The sequence below is a fragment of the Pseudophryne corroboree genome, chromosome 5 (genome assembly GCF_028390025.1).
Source record: "Pseudophryne corroboree isolate aPseCor3 chromosome 5, aPseCor3.hap2, whole genome shotgun sequence".
Classification (NCBI taxonomy): domain Eukaryota; kingdom Metazoa; phylum Chordata; class Amphibia; order Anura; family Myobatrachidae; genus Pseudophryne; species Pseudophryne corroboree.
In genome coordinates, this window is record NC_086448.1 from 72,048,121 (window position 1) to 72,068,736 (window position 20,616).

Genomic DNA, 20,616 nt, shown 5'->3' on the forward strand with positions numbered 1-20,616 from the left:
TAAAATATCTCACATGGAAAGTGGTCATGCTGTTGGTCCTGGCCTGGGCCAGGTGCGTGTCAGAATTGGCGGCTTTATCCTGTAAAAGCCCGCATCTGATTTTCCATTCGGACAGGGTGGAATTGAGGACTTGTCCTCAGTTTCTCCCTAAGGTGGTTTTCAGCGTTTCACCTGAATCAACCTATTGTGGTGCCTGCGGCTACTAGGGACTTGGAGGACTCCAAGTTGCTAGACGTTGTCAGGGCCCTGGAAATATAGGTTTCCAGGACGGCTGGAGTCAGAAAATCTGACTCGTTGTTTATTCTGTATGCACCCAACAAGCTGGGTGCTCCTGCTTCTAAGCAGACTATTGCTCGTTGGATTTGTAGTACAATTCAGCTTGCACATTCTGTGGCAGGCCTGCCACAGCCAAAATCTGTAAAAGCCCATTCCACAAGGAAGGTGGGCTCATCTTGGGCGGCTGCCCGAGGGGTCTCGGCTTTACAACTTTGCCGAGCAGCTACTTGGTCAGGAGCAAATACGTTTGTAAAATTCTACGAATTTGATACCCTGGCTGAGGAGGACCTGGAGTTCTCTCATTTGGTGCTGCAGAGTCATCCGCACTCTCCCGCCCGTTTGGGAGCTTTGGTATAATCCCCATGGTCCTTACGGAGTCCCCAGCATCCACTAGGACGTCAGAGAAAATAAGAATTTACTTACCGATAATTCTATTTCTCGTAGTCCGTAGTGGATGCTGGGCGCCCATCCCAAGTGCGGATTGTCTGCAATACTGGTACATAGTTATTGTTACCAAAAAATCGGGTTATTGCTGTAGTGAGCCATCTTTTCTAGAGGCTCCTCTGTTATCATGCTGTTAACTGGGTTTAGATCACAAGTTGTACGGTGTGATTGGTGTGGCTGGTATGAGTCTTACCCGGGGTGTGGCTGGTATGAGTCTTACCCGGGATTCAAAATCCTTCCTTATTGTGTACGCTCGTCCGGGCACAGTATCCTAACTGAGGCTTGGAGGAGGGTCATAGGGGGAGGAGCCAGTGCACACCAGGTAGTTCTAAAGCTTTACTTTTGTGCCCAGTCTCCTGCGGAGCCGCTATTCCCCATGGTCCTTACGAAGTCCCCAGCATCCACTACGGACTACGAGAAATAGAATTATCGGTAAGTAAATTCTTATTTTCTGTAGTATTTGGGTGATGCGCCTCCCCCCACAGTGCTCTGTGGAGGAGTTATGTCATACCTTCAGAATAGTGGTCAAATAGAGATGTTACCCTTAGCAACCAATCAGCTGCTAGTTAGCATTAGCGTTTATCAAGTACATTCTGTAAAATAAGTAACAGCTTTTGGTTACTGTAGGCAACTTCTCCACTCTTTAGAAGGCTTGACACATCTCCCCCTATGGTCTTATAGTATCATGCTCCATTTATGACACTTTAAAACCTAATTCTACAATGTAATGGTTTCAACATATAAACGTGACACGTTGCAGGGATTTTTGTTGCATATAGAGAGGCAGTATGTGGTAAAATAATGTTTTTTTCCCTTTGTCAAAGGCACCTCCAGACTGTACAAAGTACATGGCCTGCAATGCTTTTACCTCCTTAAAGCAGCAGTAACGCATAGACCTTTATTTATATAAAGCGCAAGTGTGCATATTTGTTTCTTAACTGTGCTATTACATATTATGTCCCTTTACCCCTGGCAGTTCCGAACTGTGGCTGTCAGTTTTTGGGACTCACAGCTTTCAGTGAATCATGTGATCACAGAAAGAAGGCAGAAGGAGGAGGAGGATTTCACAGTGCATAGAGCTCAGAGGGATATTCTAAAGCCTCTCTGCTTTCTGTCATATGTCATAACTGTGGTTGCCATACTAGTCACAAGACACTGTGCAGAAACATCAATGAATAACAGCAGCCTGAAGAAACAAACAAGGAAAAATTTTATAGATCAAGATTCTTACAGCCTGCCGGTGTGATTTGTGTGAAACACAACGCACCACGTGGTTTTTCCAACAGGATAGCCTCACATCATTTTGTCTTGGTTTCCAGGCACATTTTTTATTTTCCTTTTTGAATTTCTCTGACGTCCTAGTGGATGCTGGGGACTCCGTAAGGACCAGGGGGAATAGACGGGCTCCGCAGGAGACTGGGCACTCTAAAGAAAGATTTAGGACTATCTGGTGTGCACTGGCTCCTCCCCCTATGACCCTCCTCCAAGCCTCAGTTAGATTTCTGTGCCCGGCTGAGCTGGATGCACACTAGGGGCTCTCCTGAGCTCCTAGGAAGAAAGTGTTTGTTAGGTTTTTTATTTTCAGTGAGACCTGCTGGCAACAGGCTCACTGCATCGAGGGACTAAGGGGAGAAGAAGCGAACCTACCTAAGTGGTGGTAGCTTGGGCTTCTTAGGCTACTGGACACCATTAGCTCCAGAGGGATCGAACACAGGACCCGACCTCGTCGTCCGTTCCCGGAGCTGCGCCGCCGTCCCCCTTACAGAGCCAGAAGCAAGAAGGTGGTCCGGAAAATCGGCGGCTGAAGACTTCTGTCTTCTCCAAGGTAGCGCACAGCACTGCAGCTGTGCGCCATTGCTCCTCATGCACACCACACTCTTCGGTCACTGATGGGTGCAGGGCGCTGGGGGGGGGCGCCCTGAGCAGCAATACTGACACCTTGGCTGGCAAACTGGCACCATATATAGCCCCAGAGGCTATATAGGTGCTTTTTAACCCCTGCCAGAATCCATAAAAATGCGGGAGAAAGCCCGCGAAAAAGGGGCGGAGCTATCTCCTTCAGCACACTGGCGCCATTTTTCCCTCACAGCTCCGTTGGAGGGAAGCTCCCTGGCTCTCCCCTGCAGTCAATACTACAGAAAGGGTTAAAAAGAGAGGGGGGGCACAATTTAGGCGCAGTATACAATATATATAGGCAGCTATAAGGGAAAACACTCTTATATGTGATATCCCTGTGATATATAGCGCCCTGGTGTGTGCTGGCATACTCTCCCTCTGTCTCCCCAAAGGGCTTTGTGGGGTCCTGTCCTCTGTCAGAGCATTCCCTGTGTGTGTGCTGTGTGTCGGTATGGCTGTGTCGACATGTATGAGGATGATAATGATGTGGAGGCGGAGCGAATGCCTGTAAATGTGATGTCACCCCCTGCGGGATCGACACCGGTGTGGTTGGACTTATGGAAGGATTACGTGAAAGTGTCAACTCCTTACACAAAAGGTCGACGACACAGAACAGCCGGCTACTCAGCTTGTGCCTGTTCCAGCGTCTCAAATGTCATGGGGGGCTCTAAAAACGCCCGCTACCTCAGATGGCAGAAACAGATGTCGACACGGATACCGACTCCAGTGTCGACGACGATGAGACTAGTGTACCCTCCAAATAGGTCCACCCGTTACATTATTGAGGCAATGAAAAATGTATTACACATTTATGATAATACCCCAGGTATAAAAGGGTATTATGTTTGGTGAGAGAAAACTACCAGTAGGTTTTCCTGCATCTGAGAAATTAAATGAGGTGTGTGAGGAAGCGTGGTCTTCCCCCGGTAAGAAATTGATAGTTTCTAAACGGTAATTGGCAGCGTACCCTTTCCCGCCAGAGGATAGGTCACGTTGGGAAACACCTCATAGGGTAGATACAGCGCTTACACGATTATCAGAAAAGGTGGCACTACCGTCTCCGGATACGGCCGCCCTGAAGGAACCTGCTGATAAAAAGCAGGGGGTTACCCTGAAGATATAGTCACACACTCGGGCATTATATTGCGACCAGCCATTGCTTCGGCATGGATGTGCAGTGCTCCCGCTGCGTGGTCAGATTCCCTGTCGGAAAATTACTATGGATAGGGACAATATTTTGCTGACAATAGAGCATATAAAAGACGTGGTCTTATACATGCGTGATGCACAGAGGGATATTTGCCGGCTGGCATCAAAAATAAGCGCTAGGTCCATTGCCGCCAGACGGGGGTTATGGACTCGGCAATGGTCAGGCGATGCCGACTCGAATCGGCACATGGAAGTTTTGCCCTATAAGGGGGTAAAACTGTTTGGGGATGGTCTTTCAGACCTCGTTTCCACAGCTACTGCTGGGAAATCTACTTTTTTGCCACAGGCTACCCCACAACAAAAGAAAGCACCGTATCATCAAGTACAGTCCTTTCGGCCCCAGAAAAGCAAGAGGGCTAGAGGCTCATCCTTTCTGCCGAGAGGCAAAGGTAGAGGAAAAAGCTGCAGCACACAGCTAGTTCCCAAGAGCAGAAGTCCTCCCTGCGTCCGGTAAGTCCACAGCATGAAGCTGGGGCTGTTCAGGCGGACACGGGTACGGTGCGGACCCGGGTACGGTGGGGGCCCGTCTCAGAAATTTCAGCGCCCAGTGTGCTCTCTCACATGGATCCCTGGGTCCTTCAAGTAGTATCTCAGGGGTACAGGCTGGAGTTCGAGACGTTCTTCCCCCCGCAGTTTCCTAAAATCTGCCTTACCGGCACCTCCCACTGCCAGGGAGGCGGTGTTGGTGGCTATTCAACACTATAATCACAACAAGTGATTGTCAAGGTGCCCCTCCTTCAGCAAGGAAGGGGTTACTATTCCACAATGGTTGTGGTACCGAAACAGAACGGTTCGGTGAGACCCATCTTAAAATTAAAATACTTGAACTTTTATATCAGAAGATTCAAGTTCAAGATGGAATCGCTCAGGGCGGTTATTACGAGCCTGGACGAGGGGGATTACAGGGTCTCCCTGGACATCAAGGATGCGTACCTGCATGTCCCCATTTACCTTCCTCACCAGGAGTACCTCAGATGTGTGGTACAGGACTGTCACTATCAGTTCCAGACGCTGCCGTTGGAGTTGTCCACGGCACCGAAGGTCTTTACCAAGGTAATGGCCGAAATGATGATACTCCTTCGCAAGAAGGAAGTTTTTATTATCCCGTACTTGGACGATCTCCTGATAAAGGCGAGGTCCAAAGAACAGTTGGTAGTGGGGGTAGCACTCTCTCGGGAAGTGCTACAACAGCACGACTGGATTATCAATATTCCAAAGTCACAGCTGGTCCCGACGACACATCTTCTGTTCCTGGGAATGATTCTGGACACCGACCAGAAAAGAGTGTTTCTTCCAGTGGAAGCACACGAGTCCTGAAAAAAAAAATTTTTTAAAAAATGGTAGCTTCGTACGAAGCATAATTCCATTCGGAAGGTTCCACGTAAGGACGTTCCAGTGGGACAAATGGTCCGGGTCCCATCTACAGATACAACAGCGGATAACCCTGTCAGCAAGAAACAGGTTGTCGCTGCTGTGGTGGCTGCAGAGGGCTCATCTACTAGAGGGCCGCAGATTCGGAATACAGGACTGGGTCCTGGTGACCACGGAGGCCAGCCTTCGGGGCTGGGGTGCAGTCACACAGGGAAGAAATTTCCAAGGAGATTTCGCTTCACATAAATATTCTGGAGCTAAGGGCCATTTACAATGCCCTATGCCAAGCAAGGCCCCTGCTTCAGAACCAGCCGGTACTGATCCAATCAGACAATATCACGGCGGTCGCCCATGTAAACAGACAGGGCGGCACAAGAAGCAGGATGGCGATGGCAGAAGCCACAAGGATTCTCCGATGGGCGACCTACACCCGGGAGAATGGGGACTTCTTCCAGAAGTTTTCCAAATGCGGGTAAACCGTTGGGAATGACCACGGGTGGACATGATGGCGTCCCGCCTCAACAAAAAGTTGAAAAGATATTGCGCCAGGTCAAGGGACCCTCAGGCGATCGCTGTGGACGCTCTAGTGACACCGTGGGTGTACCAGTCGGTTTATGTGTTTCCTCCTCTACCTCTCATACCCAAGGTACTGAGAATAATAAGAATGCGAGGAGTGAAAACCATACTCGTGGTTCCGGATTGGCCAAGAAGAGCTTGGTGCCCGGAACTTCAAGAGATGCTGGCAGAGGAGCCTTGGCCTCTGCCGCTCAGACAAGACCTGCTGCAGCAGGGACCCTGTCTGTTCCAAGACTTACCGCGGCTGCGTTTGACGGCATGGTGGTTGAACACCGGATCCTAAAGGAAAAGGGTATTCCGGAGGAAGTCATCCCTACCCTGATCAAAGCCAGGAAGGATGTCACCGCAAGACATTATTACCGCATTTGGCGGAAATATGTTGCTTGGTGTGAGGCCATGAAGGCCCCGAAGGAGGAATTTCAACTGGGTCGATTCCTACACTTCCTGCAAGCAGGGGTGACGTTGGGCCTCAAATTGGGGTCCATCAAGGTCCAGATTTCGGCTCTGTCGATTTTCTTCCAGAAAGAACTGGCTTACACTGCCTGAAGTTCAGACTTTTGTCAAAGGAGTTCTGCATATTCAGCCTCCTTTTGTGCCCCCAGTGGCACCTTGGGATCTCAATGTGGTTTTGGCATTCCTGAAATCACATTGGTTCGAACCACTTAAGACTGTGGAATTAAAATATCTCACGTGGAAAGTGGTCGTACTGTTGGCCCTGGCTTCGGCCAGGCGGGTTTCAGAATTGGCGGCTTTGTCTTGAAAAAGCCCTTATCTGATTTTCCAGATGGATAGGGCAGAATTGAGGACTCGTCCTCAGTTTCTCCCGAAGGTGGTCTCAGCTTTTCACTTGAACCAACCTATTGTGGTGCCTGCGGCTACTAGGGACTTGGAGGATTCCAAGTTGCTGGACGTAGTCAGGGCCCTGAAAATTTATGTTTCCAGGACGGCTGGAGTCAGAAAAACTGACTCGCTGTTTATCCTGTATGCACCCAACAAGCTGGGTGCTCCTGCTTCTAAGCAGTCTATTGTGCGCTGGATTTGTAGCACTATTCAGCTGGCGCATTCTGCGGTAGGATTACCGCAGCCTAAATCAATAAAAGCCCATTCCACAAGGAAGGTAGGCTCATCTTGGGCGGCTGCCCGAGGGGTCTCGGCTTTACAACTTTGCCGAGCAGATACTTGGTCAGGGGCAAACACGTTTGCTAAATTCTACAAATTTGATTCCCTGGCTGAGGAGGACCTGGAGTTCTCTCATTCGGTGCTGCAGAGTCATCCGCACTCTCCCGCCCGTTTGGGAGCTTTAGTATAATCCCCATGGTCCTTACGGAGTCCCCAGCATCCACTAGGACGTCAGAGAAAATAAGATTTTACTCACCGGTAAATCTATTTCTCGTAGTCCGTAGTGGATGCTGGGCGCCCATCCCAAGTGCGGATTGTCTGCAATACTTGTACATAGTTATTGTTACAAAAATCGGGTTTTGTTGTGAGCCATCTCTTCAGAGGCTCCAATTGTTATCATACTGTTAACCGGGGTTCCTATCGCGTGTTATATGGTGTGATTGGTGTGGCTGGTATGAGTCTTACCCGGGATTCAAAATCCTTCCTTATTGTGTCAGCTCTTCCGGGCACAGTTCCTAACTGAGGCTTGGAGGAGGGTCATAGGGGGAGGAGCCAGTGCACACCAGATAGTCCTAAATCTTTCTTTAGAGTGCCCAGTCTCCTGCGGAGCCCGTCTATTCCCCCTGGTCCTTGCGGAGTCCCCAGCATCCACTACGGACTGCGAGAAATAGATTTACCGGTGAGTAAAATCTTATTTTTTATTCCCTCTAATACCATTATCGATATATGTGTTTCTATTCTGGTGTCCTCTGAGAATTGTTTTAGAAGATATAGATTATATGGATATTAGAGTTTGCCAACTAGTTTTATTTTAATTTTAAGTTCACTAGTTCTGTCAGGTGACATTTTGTCATCTATTTCTTCCAGGTCTCCTGCCCCAGCTCCTGGGAGTGGCGCCAGAAAAAGCTATTAAATTAACTGTAAGTAGAACATTCATAAATGACATAAATCTAGAACCATATCGTAATCTCCTTGCATGAACGAGTATGTGTGAAATAGATTTTTATTGTGTCTACTTGTGGCATATCGCAGCATGTTGGGGGTTAATTGGCAAAACGTCATCCATTTTGGTCACTCCTTGATGCAGAAATTAAAACGTAGGACGGTGAATGTTTTCCTGTAAGGGATGAATAAAATCTGTCCTAGTTTTGAGGGTGAAAGGGTATAATTTAGAGAACGGTCTGGTTTGCAGCGGAGGAACTGTGGCCCGGGTTCAAAGATGTATGCAAATCCGGTGGTTTCAGATTTGCGCATATGCCGATCTGTCTACAATGACAGTCACAGTGCCCCTTAAGCTGCAGCATATGATCGCACAGCCGCTCAGTACAGAGTCGCAGCGGCTGTGCAGTAGGGTACACTTCTGAACCAGGCCCTGTCTGCAGTAACATCAAGGTTAAACTTCATGTCCGTCTCACTCAGCAATGTCGCCTCCTGTAACTTCTTATGTCCGTGTGAAATACACTTTATGCTCTCAAGTGCAGGAACAAAGGGCTAGGATTACCAAGTAATTTCAAGGCTATCATTACTCTGTTCTGTTAATTAATAAGGTGGTTTCCATAACAATTACATGCGTGAGGAAACCCGAACATCCCGAGGAAACACAAACACGGCAAGGATATAGAAACACCACAGCGTGCTGGTCGGGACCAAACTCCAGGCCTTCTGCAGGCCGTCGTGCTGACATCACACCTGCTATGTAAGACGAAATGGTTGTCAATGTCGTGTTAACGCACAGTTGTGTTTGCCTTACAGATGAATGATTTTGTACGGGATAAATTTACAATTAGAGACGGTTCCATCCCGTTGGCAGCCGAGATCCTCGCGGGTGGATGTGTAAGTGGCTTGTTTGTGTTTCTTGTTTGTATTTTTGTAGTAAAACTGTCTCTCTGCTATCTCTTCCTGGATGTCCCAGCGCTTTCTTAAACTTAACATGTCTAAGACCGAGCTGATCATCTTCCCTCCCTCCCGCATAACCTCACCTCCTACAATCTCATTATCTATGGATGGCACTACTATCTCCTCTACCCCCCAAGTGCGCTGTCTTGGAGTAATCCTTGACTCCTCCCTCTCCTTCAAACCTCACATTCAGCACCTCTCACAAACCTGCCGTTTTCATCTAAAAAATATTTCCAGGATCAGACCCTTTCTGACCCAGGATGCTACTAAGACTCTTATCCACTCACTGGTCATCTCCAGACTGGGCTACTGTAATCTCCTCCTAACTGGCATTCCTGACAAATACCTCTCTCCACTCCAATCTATCCTCAATGCTGCTGCCCGGCTCATTTTCCTCACCAAACGCACTACGTCCACCTCTCCTCTCTTACTAGACCTTCACTGGCTCCCCTTCCCTTTCAGAATCCATTTCAAGCTTCTCACACTTGCTTACAAAGCCCTCACCCACTCCTCTCCCATCTACATCTCTGATCTTATCTCGCTTTACACTCCCACCCGTCCTTTTCGCTCTGCTAATGCTCGCCGACTCTCCTGCCTACGGATTACTTCCTCCCACTCCTACCTCCAAGATTTTTCACGCGCTGCACCACTTCTCTGGAAATCCCTACCTCTCCCCCTCAGACTCTCCACCTCTCTACAAAACTTCAAACAGGCTCTCAAGACCCACTTCTTCACCAAACCCAGCCAAATCTCATCCTAAACCTCTGTTCCACGCTCTCTATGTACCCCATCTGTCTCACCCCTGTCTGTCTACCCCTCCCCGTTAGAATGTAAGCTCTCACGAGCAGGGCCCTCTTCCCTCATGTGCTTACCCTTTTCTTACTTTAATAATCTTCAACTGCACCAAATCCAGCAGTCTTCTGCCACCTGATACTTATTCCAGTGTCATCTGCTGATGTAGCTATGTTTATTTACCCTGTACTATATTGTCGTCAACTGTAAGTTGCTGTTTTCTTGTTTGATTATTTGTTTATGTACTCTGTAATTGGGCGCTGCGGAACCCTTGTGGCGCCATATAAATAAAGGATAATAATAATAATAAATAAAGTGTATGTTAGCTTGTGCTGTGCTGGTCTCCTATGCGGTTGTACTGCAGGACATGGCTGAGCATTGGCTCTCCGTCAGACAAGTTGGGGAATGTGGTCAGAAGTGAACCAATTATCTGCCGATTTTTTCTTTCACGTTAAAAATCACCCACATGATTTAGCAGCCTACTGCTTTGTAACAAGGTACACCACACTATGATACATTGTTGTCATCGTCAGACATAATATTTATTGTTGTTTCATGCTAAATACTGCTACATGTGGGTACTGAATATTAGACAGCTATCGGCCTGATGATCCTTTCCTGTATATCATGTTACTATGGTTGATGAAATTACTATGGGACTGTGATCTTTATGCCATATATATAATGAATTAATTTGTATGTGCATGTTGTCATGGGATATTATTGCATTATATGAAGAACAATTTCTGTCCTCTGCTATATCAATTGTCGTATGCCTGAAAAGGAACACGTATAAGAATAAGAGCTGTCTTCTTGTATGAAGGGAAGAGGCCAATGTTGCTTTCCACTGATGAATATCTGACACATTAGGTGCGACTTATCAGACTACTCAATCAATTGGGATACGGTTTATAAATTGACCATTCTTTGATGCACTAATATGTTATTCTAAATACTATAGAATTTTGAAGTGTGCATCCGTACCATTCCTGCCCTCTTGGAGGACTACTATCGCCTCCCACTAAAGGGGATGCACAACAGTAGATTTAACAGTTACCGCTTATCGGGTATAAGCCTTCAGAATGAGATTCTAATATTTACTGAGAGAAATCTCCTGATACCTTTTGGCTACCCGTATTAATCATTAAATCAACATTTTTTCACTTTTTGTTTCACATTTCCACAACTATTATATGCTAGCAGTAACCTTGGATGGGCTGCTCTTGCTATACAGTTAATGATTAATTGTCTATATTACGAAATTATCACAAGAAACGTCTGTAATTTTGTAATTTTTTATTCTATTAATGTCACATTAGCAGATACGTGGTTATGTTATGAATCTATCTACTGTGAGATCCTATTTACTCACATGATATGATAAGTACATACCGCGTAAAAGCCGTGCTATGACTCAGTGTCGTTAAAAGTCAATCTGGACTAACCTGTTTTGATTGAATATTTATTTGACCTTTTATCTTAATTAATCGTAATAAATGCTAAGTTTTAATTTTATAATATCTCAGATTCATATATAAAAAAGAGTGCGCCACCAAGTAAGCCTTCTCTGGGTGACGACCCTCCTATGGTCGCTCTCCCTTTTGTGTCCTCTTAATCTTCAACTGCACCAAATCCAGCAGTCTTCTGCCACCTGATACTTATTCCAGTGTCATCTGCTGATGTAGCTATGTTTATTTACCCTGTACTTGTCCTAGTACAATCTCGCAGGGGCACCCTCCGCGGCACCAGCAGAAGTGCCAGACCGATTCATTCAAAATGGCCGCCCAGGAGCCAGGCAGCAGTGTAACCATGTCGGTTACCAGGTTTATGCATATAAACCAATAATGCAGTAGTAGTAGTCTTAATTAAAGCTTCTTCATCGGCTAAAATGATTAAATAAGTGAGGCATAAATATTATTTGCCTAACACAAGCAAAGAAACATGAGAATACAGATGTCCCCATAAACCTGTCCTCTCTGTTCCTTATGGTGCGACTTCTGTGTTCCACCACTGGTAGCGATTCATAGACTTTCTGACTTTTGGCCACGTATTCACATCACAGCCGCATACAAAGCCACTTATAGTGGACTCTGCACTTAGGATTAGTGTTTGTTGCAGAGGAATTGGTGCAAAGTCACAGCGTGAAGTATGGCACGACTCCCTCATTTCGTCCCTCCATCTTTTGCCTTCCTACACAGTTTTGCATCTGAATCACACACAGCAGCTACATGCAGTGATAGCGCCAGTGCCCCTGTGCATTTGGCACATTAGTGTCATGACTAAGAAGCACATTTTACAAATATATATATGGCGGGTTGTATGATGCTGCTTAGTTGCAAAGTCTGTGGCACACCAAGCGGGGCTATTTGGTGCGATGTGAGGATAGACTTATGTGGACACACCTATAACATGTTAAATAAACTTGGCTTTGCTCGTCTCTTTGATCCTTCCGTCAGTAGGTTTTATGGCCTTGTTTGATGGCCAAAATGTTGTTAATCTGGAACTGACAGTATGGTAACTATAGTGGATATACTTGTGTGTAAACACTACCTAAGAACCCCGTTGTTTCATGTTGACCTTCAGTATAGGAACAAAAGCACAAACTTGTGTAATGAAATAAAGAAATATTTAAATGAAAACAGGGTTTGTGTATTATAACTAGAACCCCAAGTTAGTAGAACTATTTTGGTTCTGTCATCCCTTTTAATGTCCGTCACCCACCCATACATGGTGAGGCGGCCATTTTGTCCATGACAGTGCGGACTCTCCGTTCACAGTGGACATGTGATATAACAAGGGTTCTTTCTCATGGAGATATCCATCCAGCCTATTAAATGAGGGGTATAGAAAAATGTTACTCCCAGTGCTTGCTCAATATCGCACATACAGCTTGTAAGTTGTAAAATAAATTTTTGTTTTTATTCAAGATTATGCAGAAAGTCATAAATGGATATATATTATATAAAATATATATATACTAAATATATGTTGCTTATAAGGAATAAATATCGAGGTTAACATTTTTGAATACCGGTATATACGAATAACAGAAACACAAACAAAAATAATAACAACAGATAGTGAAGGGAGACTTAGGGTTAGGTGAATAGAAAAGTAGCAGATGGAGAAAAAAATAATAAATATAATAAATAAGGATATTTTGAAGAAGAAGTGGGTAGACACACTAGTGTGCGTTTTACTCTATCCACCAGTGTGTGTGTATACACAATATTGGTTTTAGTTATCCAAAATGGGTTATGAACAGAAGAAGACAGTATAAGCAATGATAGTCCTGGGGAATGTAACAGTGTTGTTACTATGTCTCCGTCCAATGAAAGATTCTGTGCAGGTGGATACAGTGTCTCAGTTCAAGTCTGTATCGTTACTCACAGTCTCTGAGGTTTGAAAGTGCTGCTACACTCGTCCAGGGGATCCTCTGTGTCCTGCTGGATGCCGCCGCTTATAGCGTGCTGGGGGTGCTTACCCGCACCCGTCCGGGCGGTCTTCTGTGCTCAGCCCAGGCTCCCCTTGGCGGCGTGTGAGCGGGCGCTGGTACAAGGGACGGAGTCCGTTGTTGTCTGCCGGCAGACTGAATGGAGCTTTTGCCGCGGGAGGACAGTGTCTATGTCCGGACCCGTGGCCCGCAGTCCTCACAAACCCCTTTTTGTATATTATTAAATGAGGGGCTCCAGGCCGATGGATAAATCCCAAAAGATTTATACTGGGTTTAGAGCTTTCCACATTCATAAGTATCTCCACTCTTTCCTGACAGAATATTGAGTGTTGACATGTCAGGAAGCTGAAAGTGTGTTGCTGAAACTGCGCACTCTGGGATAAACGATATAATAGATTATTTTTGCACAGATCACCCAACCTTGCTGGTTGAATGATCAATGCACATCATTCTACAAGATGGCGTCTAATAGGCTTTGATCAGTCATGTATGACCACAGACGGCAGACTTCCTATTTGTTCCCATCTTCTAAAAAGCTCTTCTGCATCCAGACGATTTCTCATTGTACTGCAAGTCCCGGCCTGGCTGTCCAGTAGGGGGCAGTATGTCGAGCACAAGGAGCAGAGCTGGGGGGAGGAGGTGGGGTTGTTGGTTCTGCCCCTCTCCTTTTTGTTCTCATGAGATGTCATGTGCAGATCTGGCTACTGTCTGGCTGCTCCTTTTGATCACTGACCTGTCCCTAAATTCCAGGTAGTGTCCCTTGTTCTGTAACCTTGTGAGTGGTTCCTGGAAGCGGGAGGGCAAGGATAAAAACAAAACACCGGCCTTTGATTATTCTGCCTTTTTATTTAGAACTTTAAAGCAAAAATGCAATAATGCGTCTCTGCCTTCACATAAGGCACATTGTTTGTTCCTCGCTGTCAGATCTATTACAGAAAACAATTACGGAACAATGGAGCATTTCAGCACGCAATGGGTTAATGTTTATTTCATATCTTCCACCTTCCACCTTGCATGGTGCTCACTGGCCGAAAACCTTTTTCCTTTTAATAATACTGAACCTGAATTGGAAATTCCCCTCATTTTATTTCAATGCAGCTGCGATTATGCCAGTGCTTTTCTAAAAGGACAAATCTGAACTATCTTCTGCACCTCGTAGGTTCGTGGTCCAGACCTCCACCGCTTCCAGCCTGATTAATGATATCTGCAGGTGTTGGCTCCTCAGAGATGCAGGAGCTTTGTGACCCCCTTATAAAGTAAAAATAATATATGTCTATATTGAGGTTTAGACATTTTAGATGGTCCATAGGTGTCGGTGCTGTGGTTTTTGATGCCAACTAACCAGAAGCATCCAACTACATCAAGGGACAGTTAATGGAACCATTAATGCAATCAGAACCTCGATCCTATAAAAGAAAAATGGAAAACTATAGATGTATCAAACCTTGGCAAGAGATAAAGTACCGACCAAACCTGTCTTTTGTAGAGTGACAGTTAGGAGCTGATTGGCTGGTACTGGTTCTCTCTCCATTTTATCTCTCCAAGGTTTGACACATCTCCCAACGTACGGCTATATCCAAAAAGTTGTGTCCATTTGGCCAAACGGCAAGACAAGGTGCTCTTCACATTGCACCATGTTTGTGCCAATTGCTTTCTAATTGCTTTGTGCTTAACTTGTATGCGGCACATCTTAGCCAGTCCATGGGGCCAGGTACCTGTCACAACTGTCCGCAGGCTCCAGACTTCCTACTTGATTCCGGCAGTAGAGTCGGTGCTGCAGGAAGTAAGTGTTGGAACATTATTCTGTTGCGTTCCAGCACAAATGAAACTCTTGATCACCTTTAGTTACAATATTATTTTTTTTAAAGTGCGTTTACTGGGCGCTTGGCTGTCCTGTAACATTTTTCTCTGATTGGTATTATTGCACTTTACAAACCCTTGTGCCCATTGCTGGGATTGCATGGCTCTTCTAGGATCCGTGTCATACGATCTGCTCCACTTTTGCTTCCCAGTCAAGCGTCACCAGGCGCTGACTCCTGTGTCCTTGGGGAGTTCACCTTGTATGGTAATTACTGGGAAGTAGTACGCATGGCTAATTTTGTCCACTTCTTTATTGTGCAATTTTCTGTTTTGTAAACCTTATTCCCCTTTTAAGAAAACGTGTACCCACAAGCTTCATGACCCCGGCATCTCGGCCTGCTTTCATCGGATTAAATAGCCGCCGTCAAACATAAAAACGGAGCTTGGCATTCGGAGGTCAGCGCTAAGGAGGGAGACCAGAGGGTTTGGACGCAGAGGAGAGCGATATCATCATTAGCCTCCAAATTATATTTCATTTTGCAAAAGTGAAACTTAGAAGGCCAGGAAGTAGACTTTGCGTCTGGTCGCTTTGACCCACTGCGTAGGACTTCATGTTGACCCGCGTTAATGGAACACACTGAGGCTCGAGAACGCCGTCCTCCGCTGGCAAGCAAAGCAGCGCCAAGATGTTCTGCTACGTTTAATGAGATTATAATTTCTGTATCTGCCTGAAAGACGGATTCGTTCCGAGATGGGAGAGAAATAAGCAGGTTCATGCTCTCTCTCCACCATTAAGTGTTTCAGAAACCTCTCAGCAGGATAACTGCAGCTCGGCCTGTAATTATCACGTGCACTTTAACCTTTTCTCGCTGAAAGGTTCTGCGCTCCACGCTCTGGCTGCCCTGTGATTGCATTACTTGAACTACATGGAGAAATACATTTTCTATGCCTTGTGTCAGAGGAAGGCATTCATTTTTTCCCTTCTGAATTGCGTTATGGGGCTTGTAATATTCCTACTCATTTGTTTTAGTTATTTCTTTTTAATATATGTTTCATTCCAAAATAGGTTTGAAAAAGAGCACAAATAAAATCAGGCGTGAGAAGTGCAGGTTTGTTTGGGGATTTTTAGGTTTTTATATAAACCCTGAGCTGAATACTGAAAACATTTTTGTTTCCAAATAAACACAAAACGTTTGTTTTCTATTCAAATATTCCGGTTTACATTTCCGTCTTGGTACAAGAGTAGACCCCAAAACACACAACATATTACGGTACATGTAAACCAAGCCTCACGGCCTTCGCATACACTGGAAAGGGAATTAGAAACACAATCCCGTGATTTGTAAGTCGCATATTCCACCCCATTTAAAAATGTCACAACACACCAAATAAAGTAGAAGTGTAAGAGGCACAATGTTAGCGTTACAAGTGCGGTCATTGCTTATAATGTAATGTGACAATGAGATTTCGAAATATAGGCCCAGATTTATCAAGCCTTGGAGAGAGAGAAATTGCACGGTGATACAATACCAACCAATCAGCTCCTAGCTGTCATGTTTCAAACTCAGCCTGTAACATGGCAGTTAGGAGCTGATTGGTATTTTATCACTGTGTAATTTATCATCCTCCAAGGCTTGACAAAAATGGGCCTTAGGGGGACATTTACTAAGCAGTGATCAGAGCGGAGAAGTGAGCCAGTGGAGAAGTTGCCCATGGCAACCAATCAGCACTGAAGTAACATCTATAATTTGCATACTATAAAATTATACAGAGCTGCTGATTGGTTGGTGGGGCAACTTCTCCACTGGCGCTCACTTCTCCGCTCTTATCACTGCTTAGTAAATGTCCCCCTTAGTTCCTCAGAAATCTCGTTCTTTATATTCACAGTCGTGATATTGTGGACGCACAGAATTCTGCGCTAATCATAATACCAATACACTATTGGTGATTTCATCACATATCTGAAAATATACATGGGACAGTCCATGAAATGTAGGACACAATAAATGAAAATGACATTTCACATAACTGCTAAATTTTAATATATGTTTGCCGCTAAAAGATCGTCGTATATTGTGTGATCATTGAAATTGTATATATTTATTGGGTATCAATTTCCTGGGTGTGTAAACATTGAACATATATGGAAGTTGTTGAGATGGATGCAAAAACAGCTAATTTCTGTGTATTTTATAAACCTATTTTATATGGCGCTTATCACCAAATGAAACATTTTATACATCTTCACAGTTAATCAGGAAGATAAACAGGCCTACATTGATTAATTCACATGGATTCTGCAGGTCTGAGTAATTTGTATCAGAGCCCAACTGGGGACAGAAATGTAACATGAGTCACATTGTATGTAATATGAGTCAATGTTAAAATTGATTATAAGTATAGTTTGGTTAATAATTCAGTTTTATGTTTGTGCGTCAATCATAAGTTTAGGGTCTTATAAGTGTATAGTATAACAATCATATTGTAAAAATAATTAGGAGAGCAGGTTTAAATAAATATATAAGTCCCCTCAGTTCCTCTGTCCATTCTGTTATAACATGAGTCACGCGTATAAACATGTAACTACTAAGAGTGTACATTTCAGCATTAATTATGGCTGCCAACCCCATCTTTCATTGTCATATATTTATAATGTTGAATTTTAGCCTCCTGTTTTTGAGTGGTGAACTTAAACTTCCAAAAATTAACTTGAAATGTAACGTGAGTCACATGGAATTACCTATTATATTTTTAATAATATACGGTGTGTGTGTGTGTGTGTGTGTGTGTGTGTGTGTGTGTGTGTGTGTGTGTGTGTATTATATATATATATATATATATATATATATATATAATCAAGGTGATAGAGTAGGACTTACAGTGAGATGGGGTCCCGTGAAGTTGGGCTGCAAGCTTAAATGCACTGTACAATCCATGAACTAAAACCCAATTATTTATTTATGTTCTGATGTATTGAAGTGAATGAACTTACTAAGGTGAGTGCTGGGCTATCGGTGTAATATTTAAGCAATGTGGTCACAGGCCACATGTTATATAGATATAACATGCATATGTGTGTATGTATGTGTGTATATATATATATATATATATATATATATATATATATATATATATATATATATATATACACACACATATATACACACACACACACACACACTCCCTTACATTGACGGCTTTGCATCTCTTTCTCAAATGCAAAATGTACTGCTGGAGGTAAGATTGGGGATTCTCCCTAAAGTCCCTCTGTCACCCGCTCCATCTACACGTAAGTGGTAACCGCCGTACTTGGTGTACACAACAAGACGTGGTTACCGAGGGAAGGAATAGCAAGCCCTACACCTCTGACAGCCTCGCTCCGTCGCCTTTGTAATGTCAGTCAAGCGGTTTCTCCTGCAGTTTGGCTGCACATCTGAGAGCTCCTGCCACACGTGAAGATGAAACGCTGCACGCTTGTTTGGAACATGGAAATGCTGGTCAAAACTTGTGAAGTTTTCCAGCTAATCTCTTGGTAACAGTTGAGATTTCTCCTTGCATAAAATTCCTCTCCACCCCCCATCACCACATTGAACGTTTTTTTTTTTTTTTTCATCATTTTCCCTTTCAAAGACCTGGAAGGGATTTTTGTTTTCACGTTCAGTTGTTGTATCCAGGCATAGTTCAAATGATTTGTTTTGCACTTGAAAGTATTTTTCATAAAAGTTACCACAAGCAGATATCCTATGCGCTGTAACCACATCAGCCTATCGGATTTCAATACTCGCTTCATGCTGAAGAAATCTGATTGCTTTGTGTTACTGCTGCATATTTGTCAATTAAGCAAACCGCATGTATTTTAGTTTGCGTGTGTCGTGATGTGTGTGGTTCATGTCGTAAACATGCAATAAAAGAAGCAGTGATAAGAGCAGAGAAGTGAGCCAGTGGGGAAGTTGCCCATGGCACCCAATCAGCTACTCTGTATAATTTTATAGTATGCAAATTATAAATTTTACGGCAATGCAGATTGGTTGCCAATGGCAACTTCTCCACTGGCTCACTTCTCCACACTTTTCACTGCTTCATGAATAGACCCCTTACTGCTTCAGTATTATTGAATTGGGCAGCAAAGTATTTTATTTCAGAAAGTTTCTCCATTTATTTATTTCTGACTATTGATTGCAACTTTGCATTTGGTGCACAGGAAACCTCATTCTAAACTTTGGGGTTATTTAAGTGAGAGCTGCAATGCGGAATGTGTAGAGGGACGGCCCTGTACAGTAAAGATGTACCGTAGTTAAAATGCCGCCGCACGGGATCCCGGTGGTCTAAATACCGACGCTGGAATCACGAACGGCGACATAATCCCGGCATCACAATCCTGACGGAGCTCAGGATCCCGGCGTCAAAATACCGACGCCTGGGGGTGGAAGGGGGTGGAGGGGGTTTGAGAGGTTAGGTTTAGGCATTAGAAGGGGGGTTAGGGTGCAGGGACGGAAAGGGAATGGTTAGGTATTGGGGATGGGGGGTTAGGTTTACACAAAGGGAGGGTTAGGGTTAGGTACCACCGGGGAAGGTTAGGGTTAGCCACCCACAAGGGAGGGTTAGGGTAGGGGGCAGGGGCAGAAAGGGGATGGTTAGGTACCGGGGAGGGGGGTTTAGGGTTAGGCACTTCGATTGGGGAGGTTATGGTTAGCCACCCATAAGGGAGGGTTAGGGTAGGGGGACAGGGGAGGGTTAGGGTGCTGTCGGGATTGTGATGGACTGGATGTCACTGTCTATATTATGACCGACGGCATCCCATCCGTCGGTATATCATACCGAATCCATACAGTATATGTGAGACAGAGCCCCTAGTGGACAAATGGTTGCTTACAGTTATCACAACATTGCATTCAGACAACACAAATCAGACGTCAGATTTGACAAGACAAGCAAATGATAAGATCTGTTAAAAAGTTTTTGGTCTTTTTTTATTCTTGTATAATGTTCATTGTAAGCCGCCTGCAAGTGGAAATATGTCATAACGTAACGTATTTATCTAAAATATCTTTCTTCTGTTATTAGATTTTATTGTTCTGCAGTCATTTTGATGGACAGCTGTGCAGTGTAACATTAAAAGTTAGGATAGGTTATATAGAAGACAATAAATAAATAAATGAAAGTCACCTTAAGGGGAGAAAACCCCAATGATAGTACTTTATTATCGGCCCGAGGTGTGCAGATGATCTAATTAGGAGCGGAATGTTCTCAAACAATGGTTGTCCTTGCTAAACTGCGGTAGATGATTGACAAAGAATAGTTGCCGTTGGCTACGTCAATTTTATATAGGTAGGGGTTTTTTTGTGTCTTTTCCTGTTTATTTGGTCTTCTTTTTGCAGTTTGTTTTGTTTTCTTTTTTTGTGTGTTTTTTTTTTAATGTTTTGCAATACAGTCAGACGCAGCTTGTGTGTACCAACTGCGTGGGTGATGACGCTGAACCTTGTATTTCAGGCTGGAGGCTCGCAGGTGATTTTCACCAACCCCCTGGAGATTGTAAAGATTCGCCTGCAGGTGGCCGGAGAAATCACCACAGGTCCCCGCGTCAGCGCCCTCACCGTACTGCGAGATCTAGGCTTCTTCGGGCTGTACAAGGTATTATATCACAAATATGGACATAATAACCAGACATTTTGGGGTATATTTACTAAGTCTACTAATGAGGAGAAGTGGAGTCATTGTCCATAGCAGCCAATCAGATTCAGATTTTTATTTTATCATACCTATAGACTGTAAGCCTGCGAGCA

The 20,616-nt window shown here is 44.5% G+C and overlaps 1 protein-coding gene across 4 annotated transcripts in view; it reads left to right on the plus strand.

Moving 5' to 3' along the window:
- SLC25A13 (solute carrier family 25 member 13) overlaps positions 1–20,616 on the plus strand; it is a 267,392-nt gene that overhangs the window by 197,838 nt on the left and 48,938 nt on the right. For all 4 annotated transcript variants that reach the window (XM_063921355.1, XM_063921354.1, XM_063921356.1 and 1 more), the window contains exons 12-14: positions 7,759–7,811; positions 8,644–8,724; positions 20,324–20,464. In XM_063921355.1, coding sequence (XP_063777425.1) covers positions 7,759–7,811; positions 8,644–8,724; positions 20,324–20,464 — 275 coding nt within the window. The remainder of the gene's footprint in view (positions 1–7,758; positions 7,812–8,643; positions 8,725–20,323; positions 20,465–20,616) is intronic.